The sequence below is a fragment of the Octopus sinensis genome, linkage group LG20, assembly GCF_006345805.1.
Source record: "Octopus sinensis linkage group LG20, ASM634580v1, whole genome shotgun sequence".
NCBI lineage: Eukaryota > Metazoa > Mollusca > Cephalopoda > Octopoda > Octopodidae > Octopus > Octopus sinensis.
In genome coordinates this window covers 27,430,918-27,453,117 of record NC_043016.1, presented here as the reverse complement: position 1 = coordinate 27,453,117, position 22,200 = coordinate 27,430,918, and the positions used below count along the sequence as shown (strand labels likewise).

Here is a 22,200-nt window from a genome sequence, read left to right as displayed (position 1 = left end):
GTCAGCAACCAGTCTCATGGCTGGCTGCTAACAAATTTCCCACTTTCTATGGATATTTTATCCAATCGATCCTGTTCTATCAGCGTTTATACATTTGAAAATAAATTATCAGCTTACTTGTATCTCACAATATATGTATGTATACATACATATGCATATATACGTGTGTATGAATGCACATCTGTACACGCTACCTACCATGTATTCGTTTAAGGCAGTACGTGAGACAATCCTTCGTATTTACAGCTTTGTAACATGTTGACGGATAGCTGAACATCGAGGACTTCTGGAGCGGGTTGGCAGGTGGTGCCTCAAGAGGATAGAGTTGGTGATAGCTGTCGACCTCTGTTGGGATGTCTATAAAAGAAAAAGAACAAAATAAGGGGATACCCAAGTATGAATATATATATATGTACACATACATGAGTACACTATACATATATATATATATGTTTGTATATAAACACACACGTATATAAAAATGTGTGTTATCATCGTCATCATTTAACGTCTGTCTTCCGTCCAGGCATACGTAGGATGGTTGACAGGAGCAAATATAACTATATACAGGTGTATATATATGTGTGTGTGTGTGTGTTTATGCACATCATCATTGTTTAACGTCCATTTTCCATGCTAGCATGGGTTAAACATAAACATGCAGACATTCATACACCAAATACCATGTGGCTTTGTGTTCAATATCATTGCATGGCACTCTGGGCAAGTGTCTTCTCATATAGTTATTAGCTGATCATGAAGCCCATTATGCATACACACACATAAAGTAAACACAAATGGTGTTCAAAATTTAAGATAGCATTTTCAGTAGAATATTATTATTTAATGCAGTCATAAAAGATTACCTCACAAAATATAATCCATTACCAGGTAAAATTTTACCTGATGATGGTGGATTTTATATTAAACTGTAATCTTTTATCACTGCATTAAATAAATTTCTACTGAAACAAATTTTAAACACCATGTGTTTATTTTATATATGTGTGTGTGTAAGCCACCCCAAGGACCCAACCTTAAGTCAGACCTATGATTTAAAGTGAATTTAGTATTTGCATATCTAAGCTATCTAACAAATACTTGATATTTTCAATGTTTTTTATTTCACTGTGAGCTCTATGCTATCACACCTAATTATTTCTAGCATCCTATGAGTTGATGCATCTTGATGCTTATAATCCTCATAACAAGATCATCATCATCATCACTTAACGTCCGCCTTCCATGCAAGCATGGCTGAGACGGTTTGACAGGAGCTGGTTGGCCAGGCAAAAGCCTGCACCAGACTTCTGTAAATTGTTTTGGCAGGATTTTTACAGCTGGATGCCCTTCCTAATATCAACCACTCAACAGAGTGAACTTAATGCTTTTTACATGGCACAAGCACAGACAAGGTCAGTTTTGGCAAGGTTTAACAGCTGGACGACCTTCCAAATGCCAGTCACTTTACAGTGTGATCTGGGAGCTTTTTAAGTGGCACCTGCACTGACAGGGCCACCAAGATGAAAATAAAATCTCTTTTGAGAAGGGAGGTGGCATTGGAGGAGGTGATATTGTGTCGGATGATGAAAGGTTATAGTGAGACAAAGAGACAGAAACCTGTGTCTTGCTATAGAGGAGGTACAAGGTTACCCAGCTAGAGAGAGAGAGAGAGAGAGAGAGAGATCAGGAATGAAGACAGAAACAGGTCCACTGTCACAAAGGAAATACATGGTTACCTAACGTGAGGGAAGTACAGGAGAAGGAGAGAGAGTGGGAGACAGCAGGATAGAGATGGTGGCAAAGTGCCGGACATACTCAAAAGGAACGGGGATCAGAATATGAGATGGTTGAGTAAAAGAAGAGAGAGATATTATAGATGGTGGCAAGTGCCAGGGCATACCCATGAGGTCCGAACACCATAATATAAGTGGCAGGGTATTGCAAGAAAGCATGATTAGAGAGTGTGGAGGGGGGGAGTGACAAAAATTTAGGCATTTATAGAGTCAGGGGGACTACTGGATAGCAATGATACAGAGGAACAGGGCTATGAGGACAGGATTGGGGAATGAGAGCTAGGTATAGTGTATGAAGGAGGAAATGTGAGGGAGAGAAGAGATGTAGATTGGTTTGTTGGGGTAGGGTGTGTGAAAAGTTTTCTTGTTATGTGTGGGTGGAGCACAAAGGTCAGGGGCTAGCAGAGAGCAATGATACAGTGGAAAAGGGACAAGAGGACAGGATGGGGGAGTGGAAGGTAAGCACAGTGCATGAAGTGGAAATGTGAAGAAGAGAAAAGATCATAAAGATAAAAAAATATCTTGTTTTAGAAATATATTTAAATTAATTTTTCACTATAATTTCAAGTTATGTTTTAAACAGCTTAATGAATGAAACCATTTTACTATATCCCTGCGTAATCTTGAGTATTTATAAAATTAACTAAAATTAGTGTATTTTAAAATAAACCTAGTTACGAAACCACTAAATACAACTTCTACTACTACACTGACCACTAGCTGTAAATTACTAGTATGGTATCTCATTTGTTTTTACCTGATGAAGCCTAATGCATAATAAAGGAATGGTAGGCAAAGAATTCACAGACAGGAATGTGGCACAAATGTGTCTTAGATTCAGTTTTCAGTAACAAGATATTCTCATTATTAGCAGTAATATAAAACCACAAAATGTTAGTGAAGAGAGAATCATCAATTCCAATATGTGATGCTACAAGTTTTATTGATTTTTGCCAATGGTAAAAAGATAAAAAAAGGCAAAAATCTAAGACCACAAAGCATTTTATTTGATATATCAGTGATTCTGCAAATTTAAAAACAAAACCTTCCTCATCAACTCAAAGTAGAAAATAAATAAATAAATAAATGAGAGAGGAAAAAACAAAACAATCAATTCACACACAAACAGGAAAGCAGAACTTAAAAGATGTGTATGCTTTTATTATTAATTGACAAAAGTTTAATGACTCAAGGGTCAAGAGTTACATGCACTGGCACTTATCAAACTGGTTTTATGATGAGATCATTTATATAAACCAGTTAAAACAACGATTTTCTGGATTGCACTAGAATAAATTATAAAATGAACTACAAGGTCACGTGAATAAAAGCATATTTTATAAAATGCTTTGCCCATTAAGCAGTTAATAAATGAATAAGGTAATATACATACATAGATATTTATTCATATATAATTATGTGTGGAGGCGCAATGGCCCAGTGGTTAGGGCAGCGGACTCGCGGTCATACGATCGCGGTTTCGATTCCCAGACCGGGCGTCGTGAGTGTTTATTGAGCGAAAACACCTAAAGCTCCACAAGGCTCCGGCAGGGGATGGTGGTGATCCCTGCTGTACTCTTTCACCACAACTTTCTCTCACTCTTAGTTCCTGTTTCTGTTGTACCTGTATTTCAAGGGACCGGCCTTGTCACTCTCTGTGTCACGCTGAATATCCCCGAGAACTATGTTAAGGGTACACGTGTCTGTGGAGTGCTCAGCCACTTACACGTTAATTTCACGAGCAGGCTGTTCCGTTGATTGGATCAACCAGAACCCTCATCGTCGTAACCGACGGAGTGCTTCCAAAAAATTATGTATACTTATTTACACAGACACTCACATCTATATACCTACTCACAAATACATAAAAGCAACACGCATAACTATTATTTTATTTACCTGGATGTTGAGCTGGGTCGATTTGCATTAATGAACATGCATGCCGATTCAGCAATTCCTGAAAAGAAAAATATATATACATACAGTTATCAATAATTATACATAAATGCATCATCATCATCATTTAGCGTCTGCTTTCTATGCTGACAAGGATTAGATGGTTTGATCTTGTGTCAGATGATGAAAGGCTATAGTGAGACAGAGAGAGAGAGAGAGAAACAGGTGTCTTGCTAAAGAGGATATATAAGGTCACTTGGCCAGAGAGAGAGAGAGTGGGGGGGGAATCAACAATGAAGACAGAAACAAGTGTGCTGCTGCAAGGAGATACATGGTCAACTAACCTGAGGGAGGTGCAGGAGGAGGAGAGAGAGTGGGAGAGAGCAGGATATAGATGGTGACAAGTGCCAGGGTTGGAAGGTCGTAATATAAGTGGCAGGATATTGTAAAAGCAGCAGGATTAGTGAGTGTGGAGGGGTGGGAAAGTGAGTGGTGAAAACCTGAGTATATTTAGAGTAGGATGGGGAAGGCAGATAGCAATGATACAGAGAAACAGGACCTTGAGGACAGGATTTGGGAGTGAGAGACAGGCATAGTGTATGAAGGAGGAAATGTAGATTGGTTTTATTGGAGTAGGTTGTGTGAAAAGTTTCCTTGTTATGTGTGGGTGGAAGACACAGGTCAGGGGCTAGCAGATAGAATGATATGATACAGTGAGACAGAGTCAAGAGGACAGGATCGGGGAGTTGGAGGTAAGCATAGTGCATGAAATGGAAATGTGAGGAAGAGATGTAGAGATATAGTTTGGTTTGTTGTGGTAGGGTGTGCGAGAAGCTTCCCTGTTAAGTGTGGGTGCAGCACACAACACTTCTAGAACTCAGTTTCGCTGAAGAGGCCAGGTCTTCTCATAAACCTTATATCTTGGGCAGCTGTCATTTCCTCTGTGAGGCCCAACATCCTGAGATTGGTCCTTATCACTTCATCATACATTTTCTTGGATCTCCCTTGTCAGCAGGTACCATCCACTTTCAGTGACAGGCACTTCTTTATGCGGCTGTACTCATTCATATGCATCATATGTCCAAACCAACATAGTCTTCTCTCTTGCATACACCAACTTTTCTCTTGATACATTTGCACTTTGTTGTACATGTGTGCTGATGTTGCACATCCAATGAAGTATACTGCCTTCATTTCTCTCCAGTCTACACGTCTTCTGCATTCAGAGCCCATGTCTCACTACCATGGAGTATAGCCGTTCATACACAAGCATCATATAGTCTACCTTTCACTCTGAGAGAGAGCCCTTTTGTTGCCAACAGAGGTAATAGCCCCCTGAACTTCCTTCGCCCTATTCTTAATCTAGAAACAATACTTTCAGAGCATTTTCCACCATTGCTAATTTAGTCACCTAAGGAACAGAAACTATCTACAAGAGATTTGTTTACCTAGGTAACAGAAACTATCTCAAGAGAGCCTCCTAGAGAATCTAAGTTCCATGTGTTTTCAATGCTTATTACTCATGCACATCTACCACATACAAATTATCTGTTAATCTACCTGCGATTCCACTGCACTTCCTATGTGTCCATAGTTTACACAGGGTGCAGTGAATGGAATTTCTTCCAACTCCTTTCCTACATACTGAGCAAGGCCATTTACCCAACAGAAAGAGTGTTTTATCTTCTTTCTTACTCACAACAACTTTGGTCCTCACAAGGTTAACTTTAAGGCTCTTTGATTCCAGGTCTTGTTTCCATACCTAGAATTTCTTCTCCAGTTCTGCTAAAGATTCTACAATAAGAGCAAGGTCATCAGCATATAGCAGCTCCCATGAGCAGTCAGTTTTGAATTCTACTGTTATGGCTTGGAGGACTATAATGAATAAGAGTAGGCTGAGAACTGAGCCTTGGTGAACCCCTACCTGTACACTAAATTCATCACTGTATTCATGGCTGACTCTCACCTTACTGACAGCATCACTGTACAAAGCTTGTACAGCTCTAGCAAGCCACTCTTCTACTCCTAACTTCCTTAGAGACCACCATATAACAGAGTGGGAAACTGTCAAAAGCTTTCTCCAGGTCAACGAAAGCTAAGTACAATGGCTTACTTTTGGCCAAGTACTTTTCCTGAATCTGTCTCACTAGGAAGATGGCATCTGTAGTACTCTTCCCAGGTACAAAACAAAACTGCATCACATCTAGTTTAATTCTATTCATAATCAATCGAACTTTCTCAGTAACTTTCATGACTTCTAGCAGTTTAATACTTCTGTAGTTGTTCCAATCTAAAGCAGCACCTTTACTCTTGTAGTGGGTAACTATAATGCTATAACACCAGTCATTGGGGATGGAGCCTTCCTGAATAAACTGATTAACTATAAGGGCGACTAAGCTGTATCCTACACTACCAGAAATTTTAATCATTTCGGCAGTGATTCCTGATGGCTCAGGGGCTTTCCTTGTCTTCATGTCCTTATTTGCCTCATCTATTATACTGCTATCAATTCTGATGGCAGGTCCCTCAATTGGTTCAATATTTGGTAGACTCTCCTTCTATTATTCATTTTCCACATTTAGTAACCTTTCACAATGACACTTTTGTGCATTTTTCTTCTCTGAGTTACTAAGTACAAGCATACCATTGTCCATTCGCACACTTTTGTCACCCATCACATCTCTTTTCTCTCTGATACGCTACTTTGCAATTCTGAACACCTCATGCTTCTGATCCTCATGTCGTAGGACATATGCAAATCTCTTACCTTCGGCTACTCCTTTTGCTATATATACCTGATACCTAGCTGCCCTTTTGGCTACCTGATATAATTCTTTGCTTCCACTTTTTTCCAGTCTTTCCAGGCATGCCTTTTTGCTTTTATAGCACTGTCTCCACCACCATGTTACCCTTGGTCTAGCTGGGACTATGCACAAACCACAGATTTCCTTAGTAGCCCTCAGTACAAACATATGTATGTGTGTATGTATAAATATGTATATATATATATGTATATATATATCTAAATGCCAAAACCTTCCCAGGCGAAGAATGTACCTAAATGCCAAAACCTTCCCAGGCGAAGAATGTACCTAAATGCCAAAACCTTCCCAGGCGAAGAATGTACCCGCAACATAGACTCGTAGTTAGAGACTTTAGGATCAGGACGAAGAGGAAAACCAGAAGACGACCAACATGGAGAAGAAGGATCTGGAAGCTTAAAGATCCTGCGAATGGACAGAGATTTAGGGACATGTTGCTTGAAGCCTTTGACGAAGTAGAAGGGGATAGAGTATCACATGGAGTAGAAGCCAACTGGACGTTTCTAAGGGACAACCTGCTGAGAGCCACTGACCAGATCTGTGGCTGGTGCAAAGTGCCCTCTCGTCCCAAGGTAACGTGGTGGTGGAACAATGTTGTAGACAGGGCTATTAGAGAAAAGAGACAGGCTTGGAAGGACTGGAAGAACGGTGGTAGCAGGGAATTGTATCAGAATACCAAAAGGGAAGCTAGGAGACAGGTCTATCTAGCCATAGTGGAAGCAGATAAGAAAAAAATTTGCCAATGTTCTGCGCCGTGAGGACCAAAGACTGGGGTGTTTCGTGCTGCAAGACAGTGTGTGAGAGAGAATTGTGATGTGGTAGGAGAGAAATGTGTTCGCATGGAAGATGGTTTACTTGCGCTAAATGAGGCTGCAAAGAGAGAGGTTTGGAGACGCCACTATGAAAGGTTGCTGAATAAAGAAAATGAATGGGATAAAGAGAGTCTGCCGAATGTCGACCCAACAGAGGAACCAGCTATCCGAGTTGACAGTTCCTTGGTAGTTAAGGCAATTAGAAGCATGAAGACAGGGAAAGCCCCAGGCCCATCAGGAATCACTGCAGAGATGCTCAAAATATCTGGTAGTGTTGGCTATAGCCTAGTCAGCCTTATAGTTAACCAGGTGATACACGAAGGAGTCATACCCAATGACTGGTGTAGCAGCATAATAGTCAACTGCTACAAAGGTAAAGGTGACACCCTAGATACAAATAATTACAGAGGTATCAAGCTGTTGGATCAAGTAATGAAGGTCACAGTCCAACTAATTAGGGAGAGAGTCAGTATAGATGAGATGCAGTTTGGGTTCATGCCAGGGAAAAGTACCACTGATGCTATATTCCTGGTAAGGCAGCTGCAGGAGAAATACCTAGCCAAAGATAAGCCCCTGTACCTGGCTTTTGTTGACATGGAGAAAGCCTTCGACAGGGTCTCCCGATCCCTTATCTGGTGATCAATGAGGAAACTAGGGATAGATGAATGGTTAGTGAGAGCTGTGCGAGCCATGAACAGGGACGCTGCTAGTAAGGTGAGGGTTGGCAATGAGTACAGTGAAGAATTCTGGGTAGAGGTAGGGGTCCACCAAGGCTCAGTCCTCAGCCCCCTCCTACTTATCATAGTCCTCCAGGCAACAGTGGAGGAATTCAAGACAGGATGCCCCTGGGAGCTCCTCTATGCTGATGACCTTGCTCTAATTGCTGAGTCACTATCAGAACTCGAGGAAAAGTTTCAGGTGTGGAAGCAAGGATTAGAATCAAAAGGGTCTTAGAATCAATCTAGCTAAAACCAAAGTCCTAATAAGTAGGAAGGTAGACAAATCACAAACGCCTTCAGGTAGATGGCCCTGCTCGATCTGTAGAAAAGGTGTAGGTAGAAACTCTATAAGATGCACCAAGTGTAAGCTATGGACACATAAGAGGTGCAGCAATGTCAAAGGAAGGCTAACTAGGAAGACAGTTTTTGTATGTGGCAGATGCTCAGGAGCAATAAACACTGAAAATGCTCTGAGACCAACTTCTGCCACATTCCAGGGAGAAAAACTAGAAGTAGTTGATAGCTTCCGTTACCTAGGTGACCAAGACAGTAGCAGGGGCGGGTGTGCTGAAAGTGTAACTGCTAGAGTAAGAATAGCTTGGGCAAAGTTCAGAGAGCTCTTACCTCTGTTGGTGACAAAAGGCCTCTCGCTCAGAGTAAAAGGTAGACTGTATGACGCATGTGTACGAACAGCCATGCTACATGGCAGTGAAACATGGGCCGTGACTGCTGAGGATATGCGTAAGCTCGCAAGAAATGAAGCCAGTATGCTCTGATGGATGTGTAATGACAGTGTTCATACTCGATAGAGTGTAAGTACCTTGAGAGAGAAGCTGGACCTAAGAAGCATCAGTTATGGTGTGCAAGAGAGACGTTTGCGCTGGTATGGTCATGTGGCGAGAATGGATGAAGATAGTTGTGTGAAAAAGTGCCACACCCTAGCGGTTGAGGGAACCTGCAGAAGAGGCAGACCCAGGAAAACCTGGGAGGAGGTGGTGAAGCACGACCTTCGAACTTTAGGTCTCACTGAGGAAATGACCAGAGACCGAGACCTTTGGAAGTATGCTGTGCGCGAGAAGACCTGGCAGGACAAGTGGGACACAAAACTCTACTTGTGAAGACCTGTTGAGGCAAGTGAGAATCGAAATTGATCAACATCAATGGAAATTGCAGCTGTGATACCAGTACTGGTGGCACGTAAGAGAACCATCCGAACGTGGCCGTTGCCAGCGCCGCCCCGACTGGCCTCATGCCGGTGGCACGTAAAAAGCACCACCCGATCGTGGCCGTTTGCCAGCCTCGTCTGGCACCTGTGCCGGTGGTACGTAAAAAGCACCCACTACACTCACGGAGTGGTTAGCGTTAGGAAGGGCATCCAGCCATAGAAATATTGCCAGTTCAGACAGGGCCTGGTGCAGCCTTCTGGCTTCCCAGACCCCAGTTGAACCATCCAACCCATGCTAGCATGGAAAGCGGACGCTAAACGATGATGATGATATATTATATACACTCACACGTCTTTCAACTTCTGTCTAGCAAACCGCACACAAGGCTTTGGTCTGCACATACTTATAGAAGGAGACAGTTGGGCAAGGTGCCACACAGACGGCCTCAACCTAGAAAGCTAACTTCTTACCATACAAACATGCTTATATATAAGTGTGTGTGTATGAAGGAGTGTTTGTCTCCTTGTTTTGACATCATACATTAAATATAAACAAGCACTTATGGTCTACTATTCTATAGTGCATGAGTGTATGAGTATGTATACTTGTGTTTCCTTGTCATGATATCACATTATTACAGTAAAGGAGTGCCACTATCGAATGAGCAGTGTCATTCATTTCCAGTGTTTTGTGAAAATATGTTGGCTATGAAGAAATATTAACCTTATATGGGAACAGGTGTTGGCAATAGCAAGGGCATACAGCAATAGAAAATCTGCTTCAACAAAACCAGCTTAACACTTGCAAGCGTGGAAAAAGAGGATGTTAAAAGGAAGGTGAAGATGATGATATTAGAGAAGAATGAAAGCAATGACTTACCATTTTAATTTCGTCTGGTAAGAAAAACTGCGGCATATTCGCTTTAACTTTCATGTGTGCGATATGTGACGGCATTCCTGGGTAGAAGGAATAGTTCGGGAGGACAACTGGCTGCTGTTGTTGTTGTTGCTGAAATGGGAACAATAGATGATAGAAGTTATATGAGGTGGTGAATATATATCGTTTTTATTTTTTACTTGTTTCAGTCATTAGAATAGGGCCTTGCAGGGGTCACACTGGGGTGTCATCTTGAGGAATTTTAGTGCTTTTCTTGAAGACTGGTACTTATTCTACCTGTCCCTTTTGCCAAACTGTTAAGTAATAACACCAACACTGGTTGTCAAGCAATAGTGGGGCTCAGACACAAACACACACCTAGATATATATGACCAAATCCTTGAGTGGATTTCTTAGATGGAAAATGAAAGAAACCAGTTGTGTGTATATATATATATATATATATATATATCTTGATAGAAATGGTAAGACAACAAAAGAATGAAGGAGACCTCGATATTATGTAACTAGAGGAATTTATCTGTAAATGTAATATGTAACAATTATTCAGCAGCCATGATAAAACTCAGAGTTTTATCATGGCTACTGAATAATTGTCACATATTATTACATTTACAGCTATATATATATATATATATATATATATATATATATATATATATATATACATACACACACACACACACACACAGAAAGTGCTCCAGAATGGCCGCAGTCATATGACTGAAACAAGTAAAAGAATATATATATATATATATATATATATAAATATTTCAACTGAGGAAGGTTTATGTAATGGATGCATTTCCTATTATATATTATGCAAACCTGAAATGTATGTGTTAAATGCTTTCCAAATATCGCTGTTTTGACTTCATTATTACAACTTGTGACTTGGTGCCAGTACAGACTACCTAGTCAAGATGTTGCTTATGTAGTCACTCTAAGAACAATTTGAAGTAGTTCGCTACATTTGACTCAAATTGAAAATTCTGGTACCTTGTACTACCTCTGAACATAACATGAAATAACACACACACATTATATACATACATACATTATATATATACATACATTATATTTATATATACTCACTATTTTATTGAAGCCAAAAAAATTCACAAATTATTACTCAGAGTTCTAAATAACAATTCATCAGATACTTATGATAATTAAGATAAAATAATTTAGAAATTATGAGTACATATAAGTCTTCAACAAATAATTATTTAAATCTGACTGGGCAACTTATTCTTGAAATAGTGGTTAACAGTTGGATGAAAGGAGAATTGAGCCTAACAGAAAAATAATATAAATAATTGATAAGTTGAAAATCTTTTTTAAAAAATAAATTTTAGATGTAGGTGAAAAACAAAATATACGGAATAAGATAGACTATGTCAAGAATAAGAAGATGCAAGAAATTAAATAGGACATAATTAAAGAAAACCTAAAATCAAAATTAAAATAAGAGCCATTAGATATCACTAAAATATAATAAATGAAAATACCAAAAATAAAAAGAAAAGGAAGTTGAAAAACAAAATTGCTATGAGAGAGGGGGGGGAGAAGAAAGAAAGGAATGTGATGTTAAAGAGATAAGGAGAGGTGAAGTAAAAAGCAAAATGCAGAGAAAGCGTTATATGTACACAGCATATTTATCAAATATGTCTTATAGCAAAGAGGTGCAAGAAGGGGAAGGTTGACAGTTTAACAATGTGTGATAGAGAGATTACTAGAAATAAAATTAGAAATACTATTAGAGACACTGAATTAGAAAAGAATGAATAACCAAAGCTTGAACACAGATACAGTAATGGATTATAAGCAAAAATGCCATATACTAATGAAAATGTGTAAAACAGCAGAAAAAAAAGGTGTGTGCATGTGTGCGTATTTATTATTATTATTATTATTATTATTATTATTTTATTAATATTATTATTAAATTATATTATAAATTAAAATAATCACACAAACATGAAAGATGTCCTGAAAACAAAAACAAAAAAAGTGATAAAATGATAAAATACTCTGGCTTTTTCATTGTCAAATATAGTGGTTATATTTATATATAAAAATATAGACTCATATATATATATATATATATATATATGTGTGTGTGTGTGCATGTATATATATATATATATACACACACACACATATATAGTTCAAATTTTCAAAAAACAAAAGACAAAGACAGTTGAAGGAACAAGCTGATGTATTAGTTAAATGCTTGGGAAGAATGGAAAAGTCTTTCAAGTCTACTCTTCGACAGAAAGCTTGAGTGGAGAGAACAGAAAAAGAGAAAAAAAAAATGTGTAGGGATTACACACACACCCATATGCGTATATGCTGTGACAAGAATTTATATAACAGGCTCCTCTCTAATACTATTACAGACATATAAGAAGGCAGTAATTACTTTACACAAAGCGATGAATCTTGAAGCAAAGAGAATTGTAATTATCAGCAGCAGGATGGAGTACCCCCTTCCACATAAGCCTTAAAGATCACAAAACCAATTTTAGGAGAATCCCCAAATGTAGATTTATCAACCTGACAAAAACTGAAATACAAATAATTAGCAAGAATATTCTAGATTCTATTCTCCATAAGATTAGTAGAGATATAAATGGAAAATCAACATGTCTGTTATAGATTGGCTTAACAAAACAATAAATACAACCATAAGTTTAATCTGTTTGATATCATGGACTTTAAGCTGTCAATAACTAGGATTCTACTGCTTAAGGTACTTGATTTTGTTGAGGAATGAATAGCTGTCAGCAACTTGGATACTGACCTCATCCAGCATGTCTTGAAATCCTGACAATTTTTCAACAACTCTGAGTAAAGAAGAATGGGGATGCTTTGTCATACTTTCTATGGGTATGTATAATAGAGCAAGAATTATGTCTAAATAAGAATTTCCTTATTTAGAAACAGGTTTACCTCTAACATGAACAAGGTCTTAGAAAGAATCTTATTCTATTCTTCCAGCAGACAGGCTTAAAAATTATAGTTAACATGAATCTTAACAGTGTTAACTATTTAGTTACCAAATTAGATTTCTAATTTAACAGTTTTAAGCCAGATTGTAAGCCTAATGAAAGACTATCCCCTTTGTCCCTAATGGAAACAATATCAGAAGGTCTCCAAGAACTAAGACTAGAAAGGTTTTGTGGCATAATCCAATATTTAGCAAAAGCATTAGAAATAACGTAGTTAGAGAATTTTAAAATTTACCATCTAGATATTTTCCAAGTGACTGTGAATTTTCAACAGAACTCAAAATTAATTATTCTTGTTGCATAAATTTTGCCTCTCTTGTTAACCAGCACATTATCAACATTCTAAATAAAGCTAGTGAAATTGTTGATAGACCTAAATGTTATTTCAAATATCCCGTAGGCAGCCCTTCAAATGGTAAACTGCCCAATTAAAAGATGTATATAGGACTAATGTACAAACTGACAATATCCCCACAAACAAAACCTCTACCAGGGTCACACAAAAAATAGCTTCAAAACAAGATAACTCAACAGAAATTTCCTCAAACATCCTGAAAACAGGTTGATAACAAGTCTAGTAAAAGACTGCTTGGCAAATAAAAGAAGCTGGTTCAGTTCCATTGAAGATACATTATTCTATTTTGGAGAAAGCTAACCCTAACAAACAGGGAGTGTACTGAAATTTTATGAAATGCTTGTTGTACTTGAGTGAAAATACTTCATATTGTTCAAAGACAAATTTGCATTGAACCACAAAACAGAGCATCAAAACTCTTAATGTATTGCAAAACGATTCCATATGGCAAGCCCATTACAAATTCACTAAAAATTATCAATTTTTGCTGGAACATTATATTGTGTTCCCCTAATTTATTCAGACTGTCAAATTTTGCTATACCCGATTTTTTTTTTTACCACACTTATATATAACATTTTGTATGTTTTTCATACCCACCACCCACATTACACATTGCAAACTTTTTCAATTATTACTTTTAGACAGGCACAGGTGTAGCTGTGGTAAGAAGTTTACTTCCCAACCTCAGAGTTTGGGGTTGAGTCTCACTGCATGGCACCTTGGGCAAGTGTCTTCTACAATAGACTTGGGCCGACCAAAGCCTTGTGAATGGATTCAATAGATGGAAACTGAAAGAAGCCTGTCAGATATATACATATGTGTGAGTGTCTTTGTTTGTTTCCCCCAACAATGCTTGACAACCAGTGCTGGTGTGTTTACATCCCCATGACTTAGAAGTTTGGCAAAAGAGACTGATAGAAATACCAAGCTTTAAGAAAATAAGTACTGGGGTGAATACATTCAACTAAAAATCCTTCAAGTTGGTGTCCCAGCATGGTTGCAGTCTAATAACTGAAACAATTAAAATATAAAATATCTAAGTTTCTTTATTTTTACCTTTATAACGATATGTATAACCTACAACCAGGGCTATCTGCTGATGCATATGGCTTGAGCTTCACTTAGAAGTCATTTATGGAACAAAGCCAAAACTTTGCAAACTTTAGAAAATTACTATTTTTAAATCTCACAAGGAGAGATATTCAGCAACAGTACTTTGGAGTAAAGATTGTTTGCCCACATAACATGGCAGTCCTGGTTTAGGACTAATGTTGCTGTAATTTAGCCCCAGGAGATATCGTCTCCAGCTAGCTATACAACATAGCTTGTGTCCTTAAACCAGGACTGCCATTTTATATTGGCAAATAACTTTGCAAACTTTGATAATAACACCATACTTAAAACCACAACCACCTCCACTGATTTTTCCTTCTCACGATGTCAAAGATCCTGAAGATGCACATGTGTAAGCAGTTCCTGTAGATCAAGTTCCAGAAACAGAACTTCCTGTATCTAGTACAGAGCCTGAATGACCAGTATTGGGATATGAACATGGACAGGACAGGACAGAATTCTTGATTTGTTAAAATTATCTTCATCTCTAGAGGGTGTATCACAATTACTGAAAAGCAATTAAGAGCAGCAGACCCTTTGCCACCTCAACAAGATATAATCTTAAGATATATCATACCAAGCAGTCTGACAAATGAATATCATTGTTAATAAGCTATACAACAAAGCATCTAACACACACACACATGCACCAAATGGATAACACAAAAATTTACAAAAATATTTACTTACAACACTCTGAAATTGTGGAGCAAAATCTTCGGGAGAATAAAAATAGGTTGTTCCGCCAACGTTTTCCTAAAGATAAAGAGAAAAAAATGGAAAAAAAAACCCATTAAAACTTGTCTTCTACATTATATATATATAAAATTAATAATAATAAAGGGTAACATTAATTAATTAATTAATAATTATTAGTAATTTTACCAAGTAGTTTCGGCATGTTAAAAGAACCATTATCGGTAAACTTAAACAACATTTTTTTATAATTATGAGTATAATTATAATTAGGGTTCAGCAAAAATTTGCTTCACCACATACTGAAAATTTAGAAATAGCAGCCAAACACCTAGCTATTTCTCTTTACCAGCATGGATTGTTTTTGAGTATATGTTATCTGGGAGATTCTCTTATCGTAGAGAAATAGCTAGGTGTTTGGCTACTATTTCTAAATTTTCGGAATGTGGTGAAGCAAATTTTTGCTGAACCCTAATTATAATTATACTCAGAATTATAAAAAATTGTTGTTTAAGTTTACAAATATATGTGTGTGTGTGTATATATACAGGGTTATTAAAAAAGAATGAACAGATTTCATTAAACAATATTTTAATACGGAAAAGCAATAGAAAACTCCAGTTAAGTAACAAGTATTTAGTGTAGCCACCACCTGCAGCACAGGCAACATCAATGCAATAAGAGAATTCCTCCCAGACATGCATCAGCATATCAAAAGTAAGTTCATTATGGAACTCTTTACTCTTTTACTTGTTTCAGTCATTTGACTGCGGCCATGCTGGAGCACCACCTTTAGTCGAGCAAATCAACCCCGGGACTTATTCTTTGTAAGCTTAGTACTTATTCTATCGGTCTCTTTTGCCGAACCGCTAAGTGACGGGGACGTAAACACACCAGCATCAGTTGTCAAGCAATGCTAGGGGGACAAACACATATACATATATATATATACATATATATGACAGGCTTCTTTCAGTTTCCGTCTACCAAATCCACTCACAAGGCATAGGTCGGCCTGGGGCTATAGCAGAAGACATTTGCCCAAGATGCCACGCAGTGGGACTGAACCCGGAACCATGTGGTTGGTTAGCAAGCTACTTACCACACAGCCACTCCTAAAGAATAATTTTGCTTTCTTTGAGATGATTCTAGAAGATATTCACATAGAAGGGAAATGGAAAAACTTCAATAAAACATTCAACCAGACAGCTAAACAAGTAGTCAGTGGATTGCCACTTTAACCACTTGTCAGACATGATATAGAAGTTGACTGTGATTAAATACTTGTGACTTAACTGGAGTTTTCTATTGCTTTTCCTTATAAAAATATTGCATAATGAAATCGGTTCATTCTTTTAGAAAAACCCTGAGTATATATACACGTATCTATATATATATATATATATATATAATACACACATATATATATATATATATACGTATATATACATATATATATATATATATATATATATATACGTATATATACATGTGTATATATATATACGTATATATACATATGTGTATATATATATATACGTATATATACATATGTATATATATATATATATATATATATATGTTTATATATATATGTATACCTATATATATATATGTATCATCATCATCATCATCGTTTAATGTCCGCTTTCCATGCTAGCATGGGTTGGAAGATGACTAAGGGCAGGCAAACCAGATGGCTGCACCAGGCTCCAATCTTGATCTGGCAGAGTTTCTACAGCTGGATGCCCTTCCTAACGCCAACTACTCCGAGAGTGTAGGGGGTTCTTTTACGTGCCACTGGCACGGAGGCCAATCAGGCGGTACTGTCAATGACCTTGCTCGAATATTTTTTCACGTGCCAGTAAGGTGACACTAGTAATGATCACGCTCAAATGGTGCCTTTTATGTGCCACTGGCACGGAAGCCGGTGACCCGCTCTGTTAACGATCACACTCATATGGTGCTCTCTGTGCCCTGCTAGCACAGATGCCAGTCATTGAATTTGATTTCGATTTCACTTGCCTCAATAGGTCTTCGCAAGCAAAGTTTAGTGTCCAAAGAAGGAAAGGTACGCATAAGTAGGCTGGTTACGCCCCTGGCATAGGCCACAAGGTTATAGTCTAATTTGGCTTGCCGGGTCTTCTCAAGCACAGCATATTTCTAAAAGTCTCAGTCACTAGTCATTTCCTCAGTGGGGCCTAAAGTTTGAAGGTCGTGCTTCACCACTTCATCCCAGGTCTTCCTGGGTCTGCCTCTTCCACAGGTTCCCTCAACCGCTAGGGTGTGGCACTTTTTCACACAGCTATCCTCATCCATTCTCGTCACATGACCATACCAGCGCAGTCGTCTCTCTTGCACACCACATCTAATGCTTCTTAGGTCCAGCTTTTCTCTCAAGGTACTTACACTCTGTCAAGTATGCACACTGACTTTACACATCCATCGGATCATACTGGCTTCAATCCTTGCGAGCTTACGCATGTCCTCAGCAGTCACAGCCCATGTTTCATTGCAAGAGGCCCTTTGTCACCAGCAAAGGTAAGAGCTCTCTGAACTTTGCCCAGGCTATTCTTATTCTAGCAGCTACACTTTCAGTGCACCCTCCCCCGCTACTGACTTGGTCACCTAGGTAACGGAAGCTATCAACTACTTCTAGTTTTTCTCCCTGGAATGTTGCGGAAGTTGTTCTCTATGCATTTTCAGTGTTTATTGCTTCCGAGCATCTGCCACATACAAAAACTATCTTCCCAGTTAGCCTTCCTTTGATATTACTGCACCTCTTATGTGTCCATAGCTTACACTGGGAACCTACGCCTCTACTACAGATCGAGCAGGGCCATCTACCTGAAGGGATTTGTGATTTGCCTGCTCTCCTACTTATTAGGACTTTGGTTTTAGCTAGGTTGACTCTAAGGCCCTTTGATTCTAATCCTTGTTTCCACACCTGAAACTTCTCCTCCAGTTCTGATAGTGACTCAGCAATTAGAGCAAGGTCATCAGCATAGAGGAGCTACCAGAAGTATCCTGTTTTGAATTCCTCTGTTATTGCCTGGAGGACTATGATAAATAGGAGGGGGTTGAGGACTGAACCTTTGTAGACCCCTACCTCCACCCGGAATTCTTCAGCGTACTCGTTGCCAACCCTCACCTGACTGACAGCATCCCTGTACATGGCTCGCACAGCTCTCACTATCCATTCATCTGTCCCTAGTTTCCTCATTGACCACCAGATAAGGTATCAGGGGACCCTGTCAAAGTCTTTCTCCATGTCAACAAAAGCCAGGTACAGAGGTTTGTCTTTGGCTAGGTATTTCTCCTGCAGCTGTCTTACCAGAAATATAGCATCAGTGGTGCTTTTCCCTGGCATAAACCCAAACTGCATCTCATCTATACTGACTCTCTCCCTAATTAGTTGGACTATGACCCTCTCTGTGACCTTCATTACTTGATCTAACAACTTGATACCTCTGTAATTATTTGTATCTAAAGCATCACCTTTACCTTTGTAGCAGTTGACTATTATGCTGCTACACCAGTCATTGGGTATGACTCCTTCGTGTATCACCTGGTTAACTATAAGGCTGACTAGGCTATAGCCGACATGGCCAGATATTTTGAGCATCTCTGCAGTAATTCTTACTCTTAATTGCTTCATCTACCAAGGTGCTGCCAACTCAGATAGCTGGTTCCTGTGTTGGGTCAACATTCAGCAGACTCTCTTTCTCCCATTCATTTCTTTATTCAGCAACCTTTCGTAGTGGCTTCTCCAAACCTTTCTCTTTGCAGCCTCATTTAGTGCAAGTGAACCACCATCCATGTGAATACATTTCTCACCTACAACATCACGATTCTCTCTCACACACTGTCTTGCAACACGAAATACCTCAAGTCTTTGGTTCTCACAGTGCAGAACATTGGCAATTTTTTTCTTATCTGCTTCCCCTCTGGCTAAATAAACCTGCCTACACACACACACACACACACATATATATATACATATATATATGTGCATATATATATATACACCCATATACACACACATATATATATATATATATATATATATATATATATATATATGCAAGCAGGAATACCAAGCATATTTGCACAAAGATGTATGAGATGGCTTGGGCATGTTAGCCGTATGAAAGATGGCAGAATCCCCAAGGATATACTCTATGGAGAGCTTGCTAGGGGTACTAGGTCTGTGGGTAGACCGTTCTTACGTTACAAGAATGTTTGCAAAAAGGACATGAAGGCCTACAACATCAATATTAGCGGTTGGGAGGCGGTTGCCGGCAACCGTGGAGACAGGCAACGTACCGTAAAAAAGGGAATACAAAGGAGTGACAGAGAGAGAGAGAGGGAGGAGAAATGGAAAGACAAGAAAAGACGTCAACAAGAAACTATGGCATTACAACCAGCCAGGAACAGTCTTCGTTACATTTGCGGTACCTGCCAGAGGGAGTGTTTGTCCAGGATAGGACTACACAGCCACAGCAGGAAATGTATCAGGACATGAAATGTAAAAGCCGGACTAGACTACTTTATGCGCAACTCCATTGTCTCCCGAGACAAAAAGGATGCCAACAATATATATGCACACATACAAGGTGGTTGTCTACTTCTTATGCAGAGTTTGACCACCTCCTGTACCTACACCTTAGAACCATCATGGCACTTTAAACCAGACAGTGCTTTGAAAAGACACCCACATAGATTGCATATCTGATTTGAACCACCAAGAGCTTCAGATAAGTTCTGATACATATATCATCATCATCGTTTAGCGTCCGCTTTCCATGCTAGCATGGGTTGGACGGTTCAACTGGGGTCTGTGAAGCCGGAAGGTTTCATCAGGCCTAGTCAGATCTGGCAGTGTTTCTACGGCTGGATGCCCTTCCTAACGCCAACCACTCCGTGAGTGTAGTGGGTGCTTTTTACGTGCCACCCGCGTGTATATATATATACACACACACACAAATACAGTAGCAGTCATAATATAAGGGTAAGAACAAGTGTTTTGAATATTTATTATAGAAGATTAACAAAATGTTGAAACTAGATACTTTACACATATTTAGACAATTCTAAGATAACCTATCTTTCATAAAACTTTCTAGTGAATGGAGAATATATATATATATATATATATATATATAATATATATATATATATATATATATTATATATATATATATAGATATATATATATATATACACATATATGTATATATACAATATATACACATCTACATAAACGATGATGTATATATATATTGTTGTATTTCGGAATGGTCATTTTGCCAGTTTAGCCAATAAATATATAAATGTAATATATATATATATAGTTATACATACATATATATACATATACTGATATATATATATATATATATACATTTATATATATGATGAGTCTTCTCAAACATGGCATAATGCCAAAGGTTTTGGTTATTGTCTCTGCCTATATATATATATATATATATATATATATATATATATATATATAATATGCACACACACACACATTTTGAAAAAAAGAAATAGAATGACTACACCTGTAGTTCTAAAAATTTGTTTTCTATTATTTTAAAACTTTTTTTATAATATAAATTTTACACTTCAGTTCGTTAATCTAGTAAGTTCTTTTTTTTTTTTATCTTGGGTGGGGAGATTTGTTTAGAAAAATTCCTTGTTAACTTTTCTGGAGAACTTTCTCACATTACATTCATTGTCAAACAGATCTGATGATCTGGGGCTTTGTGATTCTATAAATGGGATTTGGGTTTGTTTGGGGTGGGGTTAGGGTTTGTCAATCAGTTTGGGAATGAAAGGGTGTTGATGAATAAGAGCTGAAAGGAAACAGTGAATGGTCAAAAGATACTTGATTGGAGTTGGTTGTATGTTAAAGGCATGTTTTATGAAGTCATTTGAATAGTTGACCTTTGGTAAGAAATATAATGGTCAGATGTTTTTCTAAATGCTTTCTCTTTGTAATTTTCTATGTTTTAGGTGTGTGTCTGGGGTGGTGGTGCTAATGAGGTGTAAGATACATGTCTCTTGATAAAAATATTTGTTGATGGAAATGAATTTTTATATACTGGTTTAGGAGGGGAGGTGAGGAAGATCATGCTAGCTCACATATTTACTTCCCCACATATACCAGACAAAGAGTATATATACATCTCTCTGTTTTTCTCTCTATATACACACATACACATATATACATACACATATAAATACACATATATCTATCTACACATACATACATATACACACGCATGTGTGGATATACTCATTCATAAACATACATATCCATACACATGCATATATATATATATATATATATATATATACATACACACACATACATATATATATCCACACACCACATATATAAACCTATATGTATACACATATACATATATACACACACCCACACAAATATTCCCTCCAGCTCACATGCACCTACACCTCTGCATACATACCCACCACCACCGCTGTCCAGCATTTGCTTTCCATGTGGACGCTAAACAATAATGATGATGGATGCATGTGCAAATATATGGACACTTATGAAGCAGAAAAAATACACACATGTGGACATGTGTGTGCATACACATACTTATACACATAATATACCTACATACACACTTATACACATATATATTTACATACACATGCACACATATGTTTATGCAGCTACACTACTCAAGTATTTAAGTTCACATGTACATTGTTGGGGAGAGGTGTTAGTGAAATGGTAGTTCTCTTCAATGATTGAATGATTGAAAGTGTGGGTATCATCCACTTCTACTTGGAAGGATATATATATATATATATATCTTTTTTTATATATAAAAAAAGGAGAGGATCCAGTTATTTGTTGAGGGGGTTGGAATATC

The 22,200-nt window shown here is 38.0% G+C and overlaps 1 protein-coding gene across 3 annotated transcripts in view; it reads right to left on the bottom strand.

Annotated features, from left to right (window-relative positions):
- LOC115222528 (PAN2-PAN3 deadenylation complex subunit pan3-like) overlaps positions 1–22,200 on the bottom strand; it is a 74,042-nt gene that overhangs the window by 34,380 nt on the left and 17,462 nt on the right. For 2 of the 3 annotated variants that reach the window (XM_029792784.2, XM_029792783.2), the window contains 4 exons: positions 15,284–15,349; positions 10,091–10,219; positions 3,696–3,753; positions 199–357 (listed from right to left, as the gene is read on the bottom strand). In XM_029792784.2, the coding sequence (XP_029648644.2) occupies positions 199–357; positions 3,696–3,753; positions 10,091–10,219; positions 15,284–15,349 (412 nt within the window). The remainder of the gene's footprint in view (positions 1–198; positions 358–3,695; positions 3,754–10,090; positions 10,220–15,283; positions 15,350–22,200) is intronic. The other variant, XM_036511568.1, reaches the window with a different exon arrangement.